We start from the raw sequence: 17,894 nt of genomic DNA on the forward strand, positions 1-17,894 counted from the left end.
GGCTAGATTCAGGATCCTGTCCTATGTTCCTATAATTTTACTCTGGAGCCCTCTACTCTGACAGAACCCTCCAACACTGAGCAGTTCAACTGCAATTCTCCTAACTACGCTTAATTAAAAAATACAAGTTGACTGAAGTTGAATAATGGGGTAAAAACAACAGCTGCTGAAGACAACTGAGCAACATGTAGGGGAGTTTGATGCTGAGGACACAGGCACTCAAAGCAACTGCAAAGCAGAACAGTTTGACAGAACACAAACTGTGGAGGGAAGACAGGTGTTAGCTGACAAAAGCTGGGGGCAACTTACAGGACACGTAGGTTTTTGAGTCCCTTGAAGGCACCTTCTGCAATATGATTGATGGAATTGTGGCTCAGTCGTAGTACATGCAGTCCCCCGAGGTCTGCCAAGCTTCCCTCATCCAGCCTGGTTAGGTTGTTGTAAGAGAGTATTCTGAGGAAAAAAAACCAACAGCCCTCATCAATCCAACCAGTATTTTCCAAACTCCTCTGTGCCAACTGGTGCCTGCCTGCCTCCCACAACCTCCTCACGAGAGGCCATGTGTACTGGGTGGATACATAACAGCTTGATTGGGAAATAAGACTGCAGTCTGCAAATATTCCCACAAGATACCCATGGGGCAGCCTGGATGACCATAAGGGAGCAGGAGGCATTTGGTACCCAGTTATAGGGAAGTCTTCTGGACAGGCAACAGAGACAGGCTCCTCCAGAAGTGAATGAGAGCAACACAGTAATATGCATGCTGTCAGTTATGGTGGGGAGAAGCTACTCTTTCTCCATGGCCTGTACGGCTAGGTTAGGGCCTGGGAGCACCACCCTTCCTCAGTCCCCAGATGTATAGGCACAACTCAGATATCAGTCCTGGTTCTGTTCAATCCTCACACTCCCATTCGGACTCCCTCTGTGGCTTGCAGGAAAAAGCAGTCCCCTCTTTCCCCACGCCCTGCGAGGTGGAGAGTGATGTCAAACAGATGGATTTTGAAGTTCACACGCGCTCTTGGCAGGGTCCAAGACTTCTGTATTCAGGAGGTGTCTTATCGTTCTGCACTTGTGCACAGCAAGCCCCAGGCGCTTGGGTGTGGGTGTCTTCACAGCCTGCTCCACCCCAGTCGAGAGCCAAAACCTTTTCACCACAAGGCAATTGAATGCTTCCTTTCATGCACAGGAAGGAGGTATCTGTTGTAAACCAGCCGCCTTCCCTCCCGCTCCCCTTTGTCAAGGGGTGTACAGTCTGCTTGAAATCTTCTCCACTTACAAGTGACTAATACTGGAGGTTGTTTTTTTCCTAGTTTTCCATCCATCTCTTCCCCTTGCCTGCATTATCTCTGGTTTTGGAGGGTTTTGGTTTTTTTTTTTAAGTGCTATTCCTGTTGCAGTTTGGAAGCCAGTAGGAAGAAAGCTGTTTTTCTCTCCCAGCCAGGGTGCAGATGAGGCTTCTGAGATTTGGCACCGAGGGCAGGGCATGGGAAGCTACAAGCCACTGCAGGCACCTCACACAATACACAACCACCTTCTATGCAAGCAGTAAAGTCACAGCATTGCTGATGTTGAAGGCCAGCTTGGCTTGTCAAATGAGAGACCTGCTGAGGTAGCAGCAGGCAGTCACTGGTCAGTGATCTTCAGTCTGAAGCATTCACCCGCAGCTCCTCACTGCAAGTATATTCCTCCTGATCTCTGGATGTCACTGCAGCTGGGTAAGCCCTGCAGGGCTACTGGCACATTAGTGTGACCAGCAACAGCCTCAGCTTTAAGCTGCCTGTACACTGACTTGTGGGGTATAAAAAGTGGCATTCAGTTACATGCTGCTACTCACATTTTCTCAAGCTTATCTCTATAAAGGGTGGTTGCACTGGATTTTTGAAAGTATCTTAGTGACTTGGGAACACAAGTCACTTCGAAAGATGTGAGGGTTTGGGCTGCTAAACTTTTCAAACAGCGGAGTTATGCAGCTTTGAACAAGCACTGAAATCCTTCATTGTACAGACAACAAGAAAAAAAAATCTCACTGAGTTCCAAACCTCCAAATTCCTCTTCTAGTACTGCCTGCTAATGAGTCTGCTTAAAAACGTGTCTAGGGCTTGCATAAAAGTCACTGCAAAGCCAAAACCTAAATCAAAACGGACACATACTCCCAAGTACCGAGAGTGTCATTTACTTGGCAAATGAGCTGTCTATCCTTTAGCTGTGTGAGTGGGCAGAGAGAGGGCAAGCTTTGGAAAAAATTCAGCAAAGATTAATGAGTTTGAAGAAGGTATGGGACAACATACTTTCATTCCTAAAGAAGTTGTAGTGTTAGTTATGAAGAACTGGCATCCGGTCAAAATTATGTCCTCACCTGCGATTAAAGACTTTGGCTTTAAAAAAAAATGTGGTGTTCAAAAGTAATCCTAAACCTGGCTGAGAAAAAAAAAAATAGTTCCTTTTGATTCTACACAGAAGAGTTCCTGCCACAACTGGTGAAGGCATGTTCCCCTGCATTCGTCCTGACATCACCTCAAGATGGACGGACAGCAGCAGTCTTTACAGGGCTCTCTCAAGAGCTGTAACCAGATGGAAGGTTTCAGGAGCTAACGCACCTGGCAGTGGCTTCCTTCAACATTAACAGCTCTGCTTCCTGACAATGGGACAGGCCAATTTGTGAAACAGTGCGTTCCCCTCCTCAGCAGTTTGGATTATGGAGGTTTAGAGAAGTCAGCAGGTCTCTGCTGCTTCCCCTACTTTCTCATCTCTCTACCAGTGAGAAATCACTGGAACGAACAAGTGGAAGTGTTTATCTACACAGTCCTTTTGGCCTGGTGAGAAAATGGGAGAGCAGCACACAGAGCAGCGTGCCAAAAGGGATACATAAAGGGGTTAACCAGAAACCTGTTACGCAGCTGGGGCTCCTGCTGCCAGCCAGTTCTGGACCAGGTACATCGTACGCACTTCGTTCGCATTGACCAAACTATAGGTAAAAAGTGAAAAGAAAGACCCAGCAGCCAAGTCATCGTTTACCTCTGATGAAATCCTATGCTCCCTCTGTGGATTTTTCCATGATGTTGATGCCCTAGCACCTGACTGGTGAATACAATCAGCCCTTTCCAATGCCCATAAGAAGGCAAGAGCTCTCTTTCCTTGTTAGCTTTTACATCAGACCAGAGCCCTGGGGTCATGTTTTCTCCCAACAACTGAAGGAGGGACAACTCATCCTTCAGATGACCACCTCCTTCCTTAGCACAGATAAGCAGGGGTCTGGCCACCTCTTTTTTGTAGGTCAAAGACTTTGAAATTCATTCCCTGTACAACCAGAGACAGTGTTTTCTGATAACTGAAACCCAGTAGATTTAGCAATAGGGGAGGGGAGCAAGGATCTTTTAATAAGGAATGAAAGGCACACATTCAAAGAAGTGCACAGAGGTAGTCTAGATGTATCTAGTGCTTCCTTTCCTCACCCTTCAATTTCAGAACAGACCTCTCCTACAAGTACTCTTTGGCTGTGGGAGTTTCAGTTAGGAGTATCTGATGGCTCCCTGCAGCAGCCTTACCCTAAAGGCAACACCTGCAAGAGCTTGTAATATTTTGCAGAGATGTGTGCTAACACCCACATAATCGCCGTTCAGAATCTCAGCTCATGTCATCTCTGGCCTCACACTCTACCATAATCCTGTTTGTCAGGCCAAGCATGCCCCAGTAGCTCCTACCACCTCACACCACCAGCCATTTTCCAAATCCACCCCATTCTGCACCACAGCAAGCGAGTCCTGCACGGGGTTTCTGCAGTTACTGCAGAGGATGGCCTCTAAGCCAGGACAGCTCACCACTAGCACTACTTGTTGGCAAGAGATCCCAATCCATACCTGACAAATAAAGGACTCAGCATGATGTGCAGCCTCCCATCTAAACCTTGAGGGTTTGCAAAGGCAGTGTCAGGTAGAAAAGACAAGCCTAGCTCTCCCTAAAAGAGTTCTGACATTAGCTCTGCAAGATGCAGATGGGCCTTACCCATCCCATCTGAACCCAGGCTGAAATAAAGCTTCAACACAGGCACCAGGTAGTGGGTCCCTGAGAGCAGAAAGTTCCCAGAGCTGTGCTACTAACAGTGTAGTGATCTGAATTTGGCTATTCCAAGGGTCCAACTGTGAGTGCCCTAGAAAGGCAGACTCCCCTTTCTTGATGCTTCAGGTTTAAGCAGACCACAGGCAGAGCACGGTGCCAATTCTGATTTGTTGCCTTGAAGACTTCTCCATTGACACTGCCTTAATCTAGTAAAATATCACTTGAGGATCTGCACATGAAAGAACTGTAGCTGTCTACAGCACTGTGCCGAGCAAAGGAGCCCTTTAGGCACAGGCAGTTTCACAGCAATTTGAAAAATTAGGTAATTAAATAATCACATATGTACGTAAAACCAAACCCAAAATACTACCTTGTGCCCCCAAAATATAATCCACATCTGAATGAATAATTTGGGTTCAACAGAACATCACAGCTGGTCACTGGGCTAACACATTAATTCCACAGGTTCTAAACTTAAAGGAATGACGTGTCATGTCCACCTATCTCTGACTCCACATGCCAAAAGACCAGGGACTCACAGCTGGGCAGGCAGATACCGACCTTTAGTCTGAGCCCAGAGCGAGGTCTCTGAAAGCAGGAAGCTACTTTACCGTACTGCTTTTTGGTGGATAGGAGAATCCCTAACAATGTTTAACAAGAGATTTCCGAGCACCAAACAGAATGAATTACAGTTCCGTTAACCACATGTGTCAAGTTCTCCAAAGAAAAAAGTGGATCTTTCCACAGTCCCACCGAGGGGATGACAGCTACTTCTGTAAATACTGCAAGCGTCCATGTGTGTCTCTTCAAAAAGGCATTAAGCAGTGTCACAGACCCAAAAGACACCCTTGTAGGGCTGTCCCCAGCAGTGAGGCTTTCTTTCATTTATCAAAGAGACTGTATTCACAGCTGGAAACCTCAGGAGAGCAAAGTCAATGTATTTACTTTTAAACAACTGAGCCCTACAGGAGGGGTAAAGCGTAAACAGGAGAAACAAGGAGAACTGCCTTTAAAGGGCCAAATCTCTGCTGGTTAAAAACATGATGGTTCTTTGTAAATACAGAGGATAAAGCAAAGCTTCCTTCAGGCTGTACAGTCATTATATGGCAAGCCGTGCACGTCTGGTAACTAGCTAGCTAAACAGCATTGGCAAGCCGCAGATCACAAACTCTCCAGGCCTTCTGGCACTGTATGCTTTTAGTGGGTTCTAGTCTTTGTTCCTGGTGCAAACGTATTTTAATCAGGTGCTCTGAAGGTCATAACATCATGAATAACAAGGGCATCACTTCGGAGGCTGCAGTTCCTGCGTTTCTACAGGCTGACACACCAGGAGCTGTAGGCCATGTGACTGGGAAAAATCCTCACTCCCCTTTCCTGCCAACGTTACATTAGCGTCAAACTCTGCCCAACCAACCACAATAGGAACCAACTTACAGTTCATGCAGCTTCTGACAGAAGCTCCAGCCATCGGGGTTGATGCGGGATATGGAGTTGTTACTGAGGTGAAGCTGGTGCAGAGATGAAAGGCCATAGAGAGAGCCACTGTTTACTTCTGTCAGGCTGTTATACTCCAGGTGGCTGTGGAGAAAAATCAGAAGGAATTGACAGATAAGCAGCACTGGCCAAAAGCTGAAGAATTTCCAACAAGGACTGGGATTTTAGCCATTCCTACACACCTTTCTACATACCCATGTAGATACATGCACATGTGGGCATTTCTTGTGCAACTGAAGGACAGAAATTCAAGGACAACACAAAGGAAATGCCCAGAATGAGCTGTGACTGCAGGGGTACACTCCACTGCAAGTAAAGTGGGCTTAAAGCATCCCATTCAAGTTTGTATTTGCAGAGTCTCAGTCGTGTGACAGCAGCATCCAGAAACATGCTGCCTTGATCACTTGTGACCTTGCAAACACACTTGAAAGCCAATCATGTTGGAAGTTTCAAGCATTTCTTTGCAATGACTGTTCAATTTGCTCTCTCGTATGGAAATAACACATCACCAAGATAGGCCAGCTTGGTTTCTAGGTATTCCAAGAGGCAGAATAATCAAGTCTGCAACACATAGTTTCCATGTATCAGTCAAAACAAATTTGCAGAAGCCAGATGAGCTTTTATTTAAAGACCAATTGAGATCTTACTCAATGCTCAAATCAGCAAACTTTCAAAGGAGTACCACCACAGCTTGAAAAACAGGACTGCTTTTTACTGAACACCTGGTAAAGCAATGAGCTTTAGTAAACTGTGGGTCAATGGAACAGAAGCTGCTGTAGCATGGCAGAGCTCTGTGCATGCAGGACATAGCCAGAAGCACGAGGACTGGCACAGGTGCCCACAGGTCTCTGATGGGAGTCCTTGCTTAAATGCAGAGGAGAACATGATAGTAGGTGAAGTCTAGGCTGTTTAAAGGAAAAGAGCTCATCTCTCCAACTTACAGAACTTGCATCTTGGCTAGACCCCAGAAAGCCCCATCAGTCAATTTGCTTATGTTGTTGCGCTGGAGTTTCAGGACTTCCAAGCTGTCCAGTCCCTGGAACGTCAGGCCTTCAATCAGGCGGATGCGATTCCGGTTCAGCTCCCTAAAAGCACCAAGGCCATACAAGTTTATTAAATCCCAGCCCTTTCTCACGAAATCATCTGTACAGCATACAATGGGGACAGCAATGCCAACAACTCCTCTGTCAACGGTTCCCAGGAGAAAGCAGAAGCGCACCGGAAACTTTCAATCCCAGAGCTAGCCAGGGAAGTCAGCTGGGTGTGATCGCTTAAATAAACTCACCCTGGGACAGACTTTCAGTACAGAGAAATAACAGAAACAGTGCAGCAATTCCTCTTCATCCCTTCTCTTTCTGCATTTCTTTAAAGCCATTTACCCTTTTCATCAATTTTCATGTCATCTTCTCTCAAGCAGAGACATCATTTGAACCAATACAGTTAAATATCAGCGTTATTTCCCTTACAACCCATTGTTTTTACAGGACCTGTAATTGCCCAGTAAAAACGTGCTCTGAAACAAGCTGGTGCCATAGGAACTGTGAGCCCAAGAGGAAATTTTATGGCTAAGTTTGAAAAGAAAGCTTTCAGTTACCCTGACAAATGTCACATTTTTTTCCTATTATAAGAAACTAATAAAGAGTGAAAAAACTTGTTTCCAACAACAAAGCAGTCTTGGTATTTTGTGTATGCAAAGATCTCCAACTTGGTTCATTAGATTTCTTTTTTTTTTTTCCCCCCTGGGTGGGGGGGTACTCCTAAATTTTGGGAGTACCTTTTTTCTGAATAGCAATGTGAACATCATCACAGCATGCTTTACCAACCCATATCAAACAGTCTTACGGATTGCTAGACCCAGACATTCCAGGTGAAAACCCAGTTCCATAAAGTCAGTGGAAAACCTCATTGGCGCAATGCACTAAAGCTTTTAAAATAGATAATTTTTTAAAATAGAGCTTTTAAGATGGATACCCTTCTGCACATACAAGACTAACCTAAGGATAGTTTCCCTATTCAGTGTTTGTGCTGAAGAAAATGGCAGAGATTACAACATCAGAACTTGTTTTGGAAAGATGAGGAAGCCGTAGAAACTTTAAGCTTACTTTTTAACTGCCTAAAAAAACAATGTTGAACTTGCACTCAAGTTGAGTGTAATTAAAGTCAAGTAAGCAATTAAAAAGTTTGCAGGCCTAAAGACTCTTGCCTTACTCCACTTCCTAGGCTATTAGTGAACTATGCTTTGCCAGAAAACCGTACACAAATTCTACAACACATCAAGTCTGTATAGCTTGCAATTCATTCATGTTTACCTATAGGGTTAAACAACCAGCTGTGAGCCTGTCTTTAAGAGTACCAATTACTCCAACTTTCAGTGAAAACCGTGTTCCTAAACAGATAGAGTTGACCCTCGTTTTTATTATAGTTTTGCACATGATGCAGACGAACACAGTGGATTACAAGCTCTCAGTCAATGGACAGTAACTTCCAACTGAGAGGCAACAGACTTTTAAGATGTATATGCTATTGTATCACACTGTTCAATCCCATTGGCTATAAATCCTATGTGTATGCAAGCACAAAAGCACACTCATTCCTTAGACACATCTTGGCTTAAGGATTTGTCTCTCAATCAAGAGGCTACCATTTAGAGGTGTGAGTTACAACAGCTTTTGCGAACTTCATGTTAACAGCCAGAGGTTGACCTTTTGCCTATCAAATTTGATGGAAAGATTGCAACGGGCCTCAGGCTGGGCCCATTTCTCTAACAGCAGCAGAAGGGAAGAGCTAAACCATTAATGCTACTATTTTACACAAACTGCAGATGTCTATGTGTCCCCATGCAGCTCCTGCCATAGGGACTGCAGGCAGGACAACAATGATGTGTGTGTTAACCCATCTAGAGTGCTATCTTCTCTGCCCAAATACCACTGCACAGTTTTAACAACCTTCCGTCATTGCTTTTTTTTATTGCCACATAAAGATACCTGGGTGGTCTTGAAAAACTAAACATGGGAGCTGAGCTCTGTCACTTGCAATAGAAACATTTTCCAAACCTCTCTTGCGCCACAGACACCAGAAGCTTTCAAGGGAATGGATTTGTTTTACGTCGTCAAGTGCGCGACATTCTGATGCCTGCTGCAGCATCCCTCCCTTCCCACCTGGTGAAAAGAATGGCCTGAAAAGCCCATAGTTACGAGACAAAAAGGACCCTCTCCCAACGTGTTTTACTAGGTGCTGGCAGAGGACTACTGCAGAGTGTATTCTAAGTTTTATAGACAGCAGGTGAGGAAGGGTGACATTTAGTGTGTTTATCCTTAGGGAAATTTTGTTTCCATGAAGTGTGGCTGAGCTTAATTAAAGTGCACATTTCTACTCACAGTTGTGTTAGCCTGGGTAGCCTGAATGCCTTGACAGGAAGCTGAGTGATCCTGTTCTTACTCAGACGAAGTGTCAGCAGGGACCGTGACAGACTATCAAAAGCACCAGGCTCCAGGGTGCTGATTCTGTTGCTCCCCAGGTAGCTGCAATAAATCACAGCAGAAAAATGAACAGTTCTGTCAGAAATCTCCTTTTATCAGCATTTTAGTTGGTCTCCAGACAGGCTGGTGAAATTACAGAGGTGGCTTCAAATCAGTTGGATTTCTGGCTGCACAGAGCGCAGTGCCTTTCCCAGAGCCATGTGACAAATGACTGTGCACTTCCCAAGAGCTCCTTGATACCCTCCTACTTCAGTAAGGCAATCGGGAGTGGAAGCCAGAAACTGGAGAATATTCCAGTGCAGGATGACTCCATTCATTCCTCATTTTTCCCTCAGCTTCTGTCCCAGGGGTCTTTCTTACCTGGACCCTAGTCTTAGCCACAGAGGCTGTTTTTACAGGATAACAGGTAAACATCAGGGGTAGAAACTTTGGTGCAAACTTTAATGCAAGCAGAACATCTGTCGGCACCTCTTCAAAGGTACCTACAACACAGATTATTTTAAGCTTCCCTGAATAGGCAAACATCTCTATTGGGAGGGTGTTACTCTGCTTAACCCCTGTTTCTCCTCAAATAACCAATGAGAGATTGCTGTTCTTAACATTCAGTAGCCATTTTTATGATGAAATAGTTATTTCCCCCTCCCCCTTTCCAGATGCACATGGGATACAGCATATACACTTCCCACTGAGGAAAAGACACAGACAGATCTTCTGGCTTCTAGGTTTCCAGCTGTAAAGGCACCCATACCTGAAGGATACAGGATACCTTTTCTCTGTTGCAACATTCCTATGCAACACAATTAACAATAATCTGCATTCTTTACAGATACATCAGAAACCAAAAAGAGAGAGCTCAAAAAATAACCTGACAGTAGGGACAACATGCTACCCTCTAATTCTCCTTTGCATTTAAAATCCTGATGAATAACCCCACTTTTTGTAGGTTCATTCCCTCTCCTTTTCTTTAAAGAAGGTTTGAGGCTCTTTTCTCTGCTGTAGTAACTCAACAAAAGCTGTTCCCAACAAGAAAAACTCACAGCTCCTTTATGTGAAGTCCCTGTGGAAAGCAGCCGTTTCGGATTTCCGTGATGTCATTGAAACTCAGGTCCAACGTTTCCAGAGTAACGTAGGGCTTCAGTTGACTTGCTTCAATACTGCGGATCCTGTTGTGATGCCTGAAACAGTCAGAGGAAGAAATGGAGACAATTTAGTTCTCCTAGAAAAACAGAAAGAATATCTGAGGCCACAGCAGGCCCACAGGCTGGCTCCTGAGTTCATACACTCAGACTACGGTGCTTCTTCAACAGCTGTCCGAGGAGAAACCCACACCAGAGAGATCTTCCCTAATCCCCACGCTGTTCCTGTGGCTAGAGAGACTAGCTCACAGATATTTGCAAGCTTCCACACACTTCTTCTGGCATGATACAAGGCTCTTCCCTTCTGCAGAACCATTGACTCTATTCATCAGTTTTTCTCCCAGTCGTTTGGGCTCGGTCTCCTACAAGCCTGCACTTCATAAGGGATTTGTTACATGCAAGGACTGCAAGGCTGGATTTTATCCTGCAGGCAAGCAGCGCTGATCAACAGTTTAAGCAACCTGCCAGTGTTTTACACAGAGGATGGGATTTCAGAGCAGGAAACAGAGAAGTAAATATGATCTCAGCAAAAGTTACAAGACACTGTTTCCTTAATTCCTAAGGATTCTTCTGAAAACCCCCAGCTTCAGACGACATTACAATGATTTGTAAGGCACAGAAATACTTAAGAGGGCTCGCAAACGTTTCCTCATCTTTTGCTCCCTTTGTCCCACTGTGCAATTAGGACAACTCTGCAGTGCCAGCGCTGTGCCCAAGCACCGACTGCAGGATCAGACCCTATAATGACCACCTGCGTTTGCTGCCTTACCAGTACCAGCCTGAAGGATTCAATCTTTCTTTGGAGAAGGTACTACAAGCTGCCCTCAGGGTTTCTGCAGCCATCAAACAGTTAAATACCTCTAGACCACATCTGTACTCAACAAGGTCTAACTAAAAATCCCCCGAGTCCTTTCCCCTGACTCCTTTCTGGCCTGAATCAGTAGAGAGAACAGTAACCAATTAAAAAAATACATTGCGCATTAGTCACAAGAAGTTGAGCACATGCCTGATGTGAATTTAGACCAGTCACTGATATTACTGGCAAGGCTGCGAGTGAGGCACTCCAAACAGAGACGCTCACCAGACACTTGAGAACTTGCTGAATAATAAGAGATAGCAGAGAGGGTTCAGACAAGCACTGTGCCTTAATCCAGCCGGCTACCCACTGAGTAACCAGAAGAGGAGGCAGCAGCCAGTGAAAGCACTCTTGAATGCAAACCAGGACTTCCCAGCTCTCCTGACAAAGCATCAGCTCTTTGAAACAAAAAACTGACAGATGAGCCGACCACAGCCTTCCAGGCACTGAAGCTGATGGGTGTCTGGGAGCCCGTCTTCTCCAGCCTCACCCCCATTTCAGGCTTTCCCAGGGGTTCAGACAAGCCTCTTTCAAAGAAAACCTCCCTCACGCCCCCAAGAAAATACCAATAGCACATGGCAAGGGACCTGCTCCCCACACTGGGATCTGCTCCTTTACCCTCCCCCTGTTATTAAAACCAGATTGTTTCACCACCACATTTGCTGGTGTCTGTTAACAGAAAGAGGGTAAAAACTGCATCCCCAAAACAATTTGCTTTCTGGAGACTCACTCTTTAAACAGCCAGTACGTGACCCTCACTTACACCGGGGAGACTTTCGCAGAAATGCTGCTTTGACTAAAGAGTTTAAATGCTACTTAATTAACTCAGTACAGGCTCACAAAACATTAAGGACAAATTTTATACCACTATAAGAGCGTGCTGCTAATACGATGCAAAAAGGTATCAAGAAAATCAAAGGAAAGTCATAACTTATGTTCCCGAACTGGTTATTCCATGGGTTACAGGCACACAAGTCTGTACAACCACAAACTGCGTAAAATGCAATGACGCGGCTACTATCCAACTGACCAATACTCATTTACAGCTAGCAATAAAGACTGAATATTTACATCCACGCACATAGCGGAACAGAGGTCCACTGAATTTATAGTATAGTGAGACTAAAATACAGAAAAATTTACTTTACCCAGAATTTTGTGAGCTCCATAAATTAGATACATGGGTGACAGGGATTTCTTTTCCCCAAGGACTAGTTTCTTTTGCAATAAACTCGATTAATAGAATCAGCAAGTTCAAAAATTTCAATCTTCTTTCCTCTTCAGAAGAAGAGAGTCCATTAAATGTGCGTGTGACCCTGATTCAGAAAAGTACCTCAACATAGACATAAGTGAAAGCAAACTCCAAGCATGTTTTCTGGAGCTCTCCTGAAGCAGGGGCTGCGAGTTCAACTCTGATCTCATCCAGGCTGTGACGGCTGAGATGAATCTGGCTGTAAATTAACAGGAAATGAAGCCTCGTAGAAACGAACGTGAAGAATCTATAAATTACCTGACAATCCCTGCGCAGGGCAGCTAAGTCTGCAAGGGACCGAGAGTAAGTTTGGACACAAAGTGCTCTTCAGAAGCCAATGTTATTTTTTGGATTATTAATGTTTCTATGCTTTAGTTGCTCAACGTATATCCAATCTGCCCTCCTGCCAGATCTCCAAGCCCATCCCAGAAGACAGACTTTAAGGAGGGAAGAAAAGGACAGGAAAGAAGTATTTTATTTAAGCCATATTTGCCGTTTCCAGGTGATTTCTGTCCATTTGCCTCTTGCTTTTCATGTGCTACAGCTGGCAGATTAGACGGATGCATTATTTCACACAGGAAAAAAACAGACTCCTTTCTCTCCCTCTCTCTGTCTCCTTCAAACATGGGCCAACTCCAAACGTAACTCTGAGCTCCAAACACCATCCCTGGCCAGTCCCAGATGGGGAATGTCAGACAGTTTGCTGCAAAGCGCTGCACTTCAAACAAAACCAACCTGCCTGACTTTTCCTATACACAGCATACGACAGGAACGCAACATTGTCCAAACCTTTTACTAGCTTGGTTACATTTTATTTTTCATTCTTTCAGTAAAAGCTGGAACGTGATTTAACCCTTCCTGTTATTACTTGGATCCTTTCAGCTCGTCTCATCGCAAGGGTGTTTTACAGAAAAAAGACCAGTGACGTTATGACTTTACCACTCCCCTTAAGCAGTGACTGGAAAAGGGATGGATTTTTCCCAACTAGCTCCTTAGTTTACACTTCGTTGGCTTCAAAGGTGACAGATCGGATTTTAGTACCAACTGCTGAAACCAGGCTTTAAAGCACAAATTATCGGTGCTTCCACAACCGATTTGCCTCCAGGTGTCTTTTCCTCTCCCCACTCCTTAGGTATCACAGCCTGGAAACAGCTTTCTCTGTCTCACTTCAGCCACTGTTGCCTCAAGAGTATACGATGACAGGGCTTCAACGTGAGATTGAGCAATGAGAGCCTGGAGCGGGAGCCAAGTCTCTTGGTTTCTATTCCCAGCTCTGGCACTGACTCATTTGCCTCAGGCAAGTTCCTTAACCCCTCTCTACCTCTGGTTTACACTCTGTATGGGAATGTAACATTGGACCAGGACGCTGCAGGACTGCCTTCAGTGAGGACTAAGAATTTGGAACAAAAGCAGCTCAAGTGAAAAAGAAATCACAGGAACTAGGGAGCCCCTCCAAGTCTGTTTGGGTTTGCTCATGAATATGGGAAGATCTGGCTAAAACAGTTGAACTTCCCAGTTCATACCCAATCTCATTCCTGAAGACACCCCATCTGCAGCTAACGCAGATCTTGAGCTGTAACATCTTAGCACCAAACTAAGGTAACTCAAAGCCAGCAATGGATTATTTTCACGCTCTGAGCTGCACACACAATGCACTTGGTCAGGAACTGCTTCGCCCTCAGGTCAGTACCAGCTACAGCTGCAAACAGAGAAGAGAGCTGAGGGAAGCTGCCCTCCAGCCACCGTCGCTTAACCCGCCCGCACCCCAGGTCAACACCCCGAGGCAGCGCAGCCTCTTCCCCCTTGCACTGTGCGCTGCTCTTGAATAGACCCCTCAGGATTACAGGAGATTTGGATTAACCTCCGCCAGCTCTTTGCTGAACCAAGCCCGTGAGGACCACGTCAGGAAGCAAATGCATGCTCTGCGCTCCTCCAGGCTGCTGCGAGATAGAAAAACAAGCAAAATATTCCAGCGAAGCCAAAGCGTGTTTGGGTTTGCTCTAAGTCGGGAGGGAGCCGAAGGGGGTGGCAGGAAAACAACAGGTGGCACAAAGTCAAAAGCTTGCAGCATTTCCAGGAATCTCAGCTTGTATTTTAGAGGTAAAGTTACACTTTAATCCCGGTGGGTTTCCTCATTCGAAGCGTCTTTGTGAATATTTATTTGATAAACAGGCTGTGAAACATTTTCCACTAGACCTAATAGGAGAAGAATTCACCTTCCTCTCTGCAGCAAGCCTGGCCTTTAGAGAACACTGATCAGTTTAATTTAGACCGTGGCTTCAGACTACTTGTGTGAAATCAATGCAGAGAGCAGCACAAACACGCTCCTTTGTTGTTCGAGCCACGTTCACTTCCCCTCAGCAGCTGCCCATTAGAAAACTGACAGCGGAAAAATCAAAGCAAGCAGACCCTCAGATGGGAACGTACGAGGGGCTGTGGTTGGACTGATTTAAATACAATCAGCACAAAACCTCCTGGTTTAGACAAAGCTTGAATTAAGGCTGCCTTGGCTGCTGGGAGTCTGCGGCGCAAATGTTTGGTGTGAAGTGAGGCTAAAGGCAGGGAGAAGTCACATGCTTGGCCTTCATGTCGTGTCAGCTTACAGAGCTGGCTGGGCTCACCAGGAAAAGGGGGCGGGGGGGAAAGCAAGCTGTAATACAGCAAACCTATTAAACCAACACCTGTTGTAGGCATCAAAAATAAAATCAAGCTTCAAAAGAGAGGCTCTGCACCTTGGGTAAGGTTCTATTAATATGCGAGCACATTTTTAACATTAGCATATGAGGGAGATCACAAGATTAAACCAGAGAGATTAAAAAGTTCAGGGTTTGGTTAACATTTCCATACAGGGAAAGTATTGAAGAAACTAAATGCTAGAGCCAGAAAGAGTTATGGGGTTTGCTACTGAAGGACAGGCAAGGTTTGGTGTCAGAGACAGGCCACGCAAAGAGAGCGAGATCAAAGGCACCGTAACAGGAGATGGATCACAAATGCCGTGACTAACCCATGCCTGGCACTACCTGCCCTCCTCCACCTTCTCAATTCAGAGAAGATGGAGATTTAATATCAATCCCCCTAGAAGCGCTAGAGATGTGGGTTCCTACACTCTCACCTTAGATGACTGGCCATCTGATTTTAGCCCATCACTCACTAAATACACACACACACACAAAAAAATTTAAAAAGCCATCGTTTCAGAGTGGAATGCAATGCCTGAGCAATCTTCCTGACAAGGATGAAAGGGAAGTGATAATGTGGAAGATATGTTTGTGTTTACAACAGCAGCAACATAAACGTTTCTGTTTGTTCTGGTCACATTATTACAATCAATAACTGAAGATCCATCCCAAGTGCTTCTTATTAATGTAGGGAAAGAAGGAAAGAGGAGAATGTCATTGGGACCTGGACATCAGCTTTGACTCTAAGTTCGTACAGTTTATCAATGCACAACTTGTACATGATTTTAACACATTACTCAAAAATTTTTTTGCTTCCAAAGACTTTTATTCCCGAAAGATTCCTCTGCTGTACTGGAACTTGTGAAAGATCTGCTTTGGAGTAGTGAAGCTATTCATGCAGCAGAAGATGAAGTGAACATACAGGTGACATGCTGGAAATCTGAGGCACACTGGCCCTGTGCATGAGACCTTCCCCAAAAGACTGAACTGCCTGAAGTGCATAAGCCCTCATGCTTCCCAACTGCTCTGGGAAAGCCCCGCTAGCTGACACTCTGCCCTGTCACATCAGCCTTGCCACGATAATCCACGAGGCTCAAGATTTTGTACCTTTATAAGTATGTACATTTTTATCCAACACAACGTCCACTGTATTTGCTTATGGGAACAGCCCCACTGTCCTTTCAGAGTAAGGCTGCATGGGTTATTGTCCGGGCAGGAAACAAGGATGGAGGGAAGCAGCCCCCACTTTTCTCAGATGCTCTGAATGACTCCTTCCCTGAGGAATCCTGGCCGATTCCCAGGCTGCCGCAGATACAGCTCTGTTTGTTCAGGTGCTGGCTGCACGCACAACAGCAGGGCAGTGGCAGGCCAAGCAGCCACTGCATTTTAGGATCAGCCACAAAAAACAACCAAACCCACCAAACAAAACACACCCACCAAAAAAACCCCTTGTGTAATTGTTACAGGTATCCTCCTTTTTCCTTAAAGGTTTACATGCTCTGCCTGAGTCTGTATGTGAACATCTTCCCTCTCCCCTAGCACTCTTCAGAAGAAAGCCTTTCTAAGATGCAGCAAACAAAATCTGTGACTATTTTACACTGTTTCTGTTTAAAACTGTCATACATAAATGTAAAGCAAGAACAGGCTGATAGAGCTAATCAAACTATACCAAACTATGGCAGAAAGTCTAAAGACGTTTCCCCCTACGCTGTACTCCAGCTTCAGAACTGATATATTTCATGGGCTTTCATTCATCAGATTATTTTCTTGCCTTGTGTTGGTGGGTTAGGATGGACGTGAAAACTACCCATAGCTATATGCAGGCCAGGACAGACAGGGGGTTCAACCGAAAGTGTGTGTGTGTGTTGGGGGGGGGGGGGGGGAGGGGTTCCCTTTTTTTTTTTTTGAAGGGGAGAAAAATAAATGCAACCTTCCACAGTGAAGTGACTCCATTTCTGTTCCAGGTCATGGACATTTGGAGTCAGAAAGCAGTCTGGGAGATAGGATTTGCTCATTCATCCCTTTGGACCTGGGAGCAGCAGCCACCTGCAAGTGGCTGGGTTATGAACTCCTTATTCCCACAGGCAAACTATTACTCACGCAAATAGTTCCACTGTAGTCAACAGGACTATTCATGTGAGACCAGTGTGACTCAAGGGCTATGTTTTCACTATCTATTAAAGGTTACTCTGTGGCCACCCACAAGACCAAACTCATCTGCCTCTCATATTGATGAACTGCAACCGTTGACCCTGGTGCAGTCCAAGCATGGCCTCAGAGCATCCTTGGGCCCTGGATACCTGATCACGGGCAGATGTTATCCTCCTGCCAGGCACGCTCTCCTAGCTCTTTCATGAGGCAGCCACATGGACAAGAGTTAGGATAAGAGTTAAGCAGAGATCAAGCACACTCTTTAGAAGCTGCCTTTCAGAGCAGCTGGACATAACCAAGGGCCTGGATTTGATGAACACTCATTAAGAGCTTCTTTTGCATTCAATATGAACTGCACGAAGGAAAGTCTTTCTTCTAATGTAAGAAAAAAGACCCCATCCAGTGAGATATGTATTCTCTTAGGATATTTCTGCACTAGTAATGTTTATGTAAACTAGTTAGATGACCTTATGCTGTGTATTGGATCCACTGAGGTAAGTGGTGTAATTTTTAAAAACTGTCTCCCTCCCTTTGATCTGCATTTACTCTCACTAGACTTCGACTTGCCCCCATATGATTTTGGAATTTTTTTTGCAATACACAACTTCCTAAGCCTTCAGCATTCAATCCCATTAGCAGAGTAAAATGGGCAGGACAGGTAGGATTAGAAGTTAGTCATCTTTAAAACAGAGGCTGTCTTATCTCCTCAGCAGATTGCACAACCTGTTATGACATCAAAGCAAATTAAGATTCCTGAAGACAAGACAGTCTCTGTTATGGGCTCCCCCATCA

General features: G+C 45.1%; 1 protein-coding gene across 1 annotated transcript in view; it reads right to left on the reverse strand.

Annotated features, from left to right (window-relative positions):
* Nucleotides 1–17,894, reverse strand: part of LRIG1 (leucine rich repeats and immunoglobulin like domains 1) — a 95,761-nt gene that overhangs the window by 24,093 nt on the left and 53,774 nt on the right. The window contains 5 exon segments of the mRNA XM_068408328.1: nucleotides 310–453; nucleotides 5,491–5,634; nucleotides 6,492–6,635; nucleotides 8,928–9,071; nucleotides 10,067–10,204. Coding sequence (XP_068264429.1) covers nucleotides 310–453; nucleotides 5,491–5,634; nucleotides 6,492–6,635; nucleotides 8,928–9,071; nucleotides 10,067–10,204 — 714 coding nt within the window.

This window comes from Nyctibius grandis, chromosome 10, assembly GCF_013368605.1.
Source record: "Nyctibius grandis isolate bNycGra1 chromosome 10, bNycGra1.pri, whole genome shotgun sequence".
NCBI lineage: Eukaryota > Metazoa > Chordata > Aves > Nyctibiiformes > Nyctibiidae > Nyctibius > Nyctibius grandis.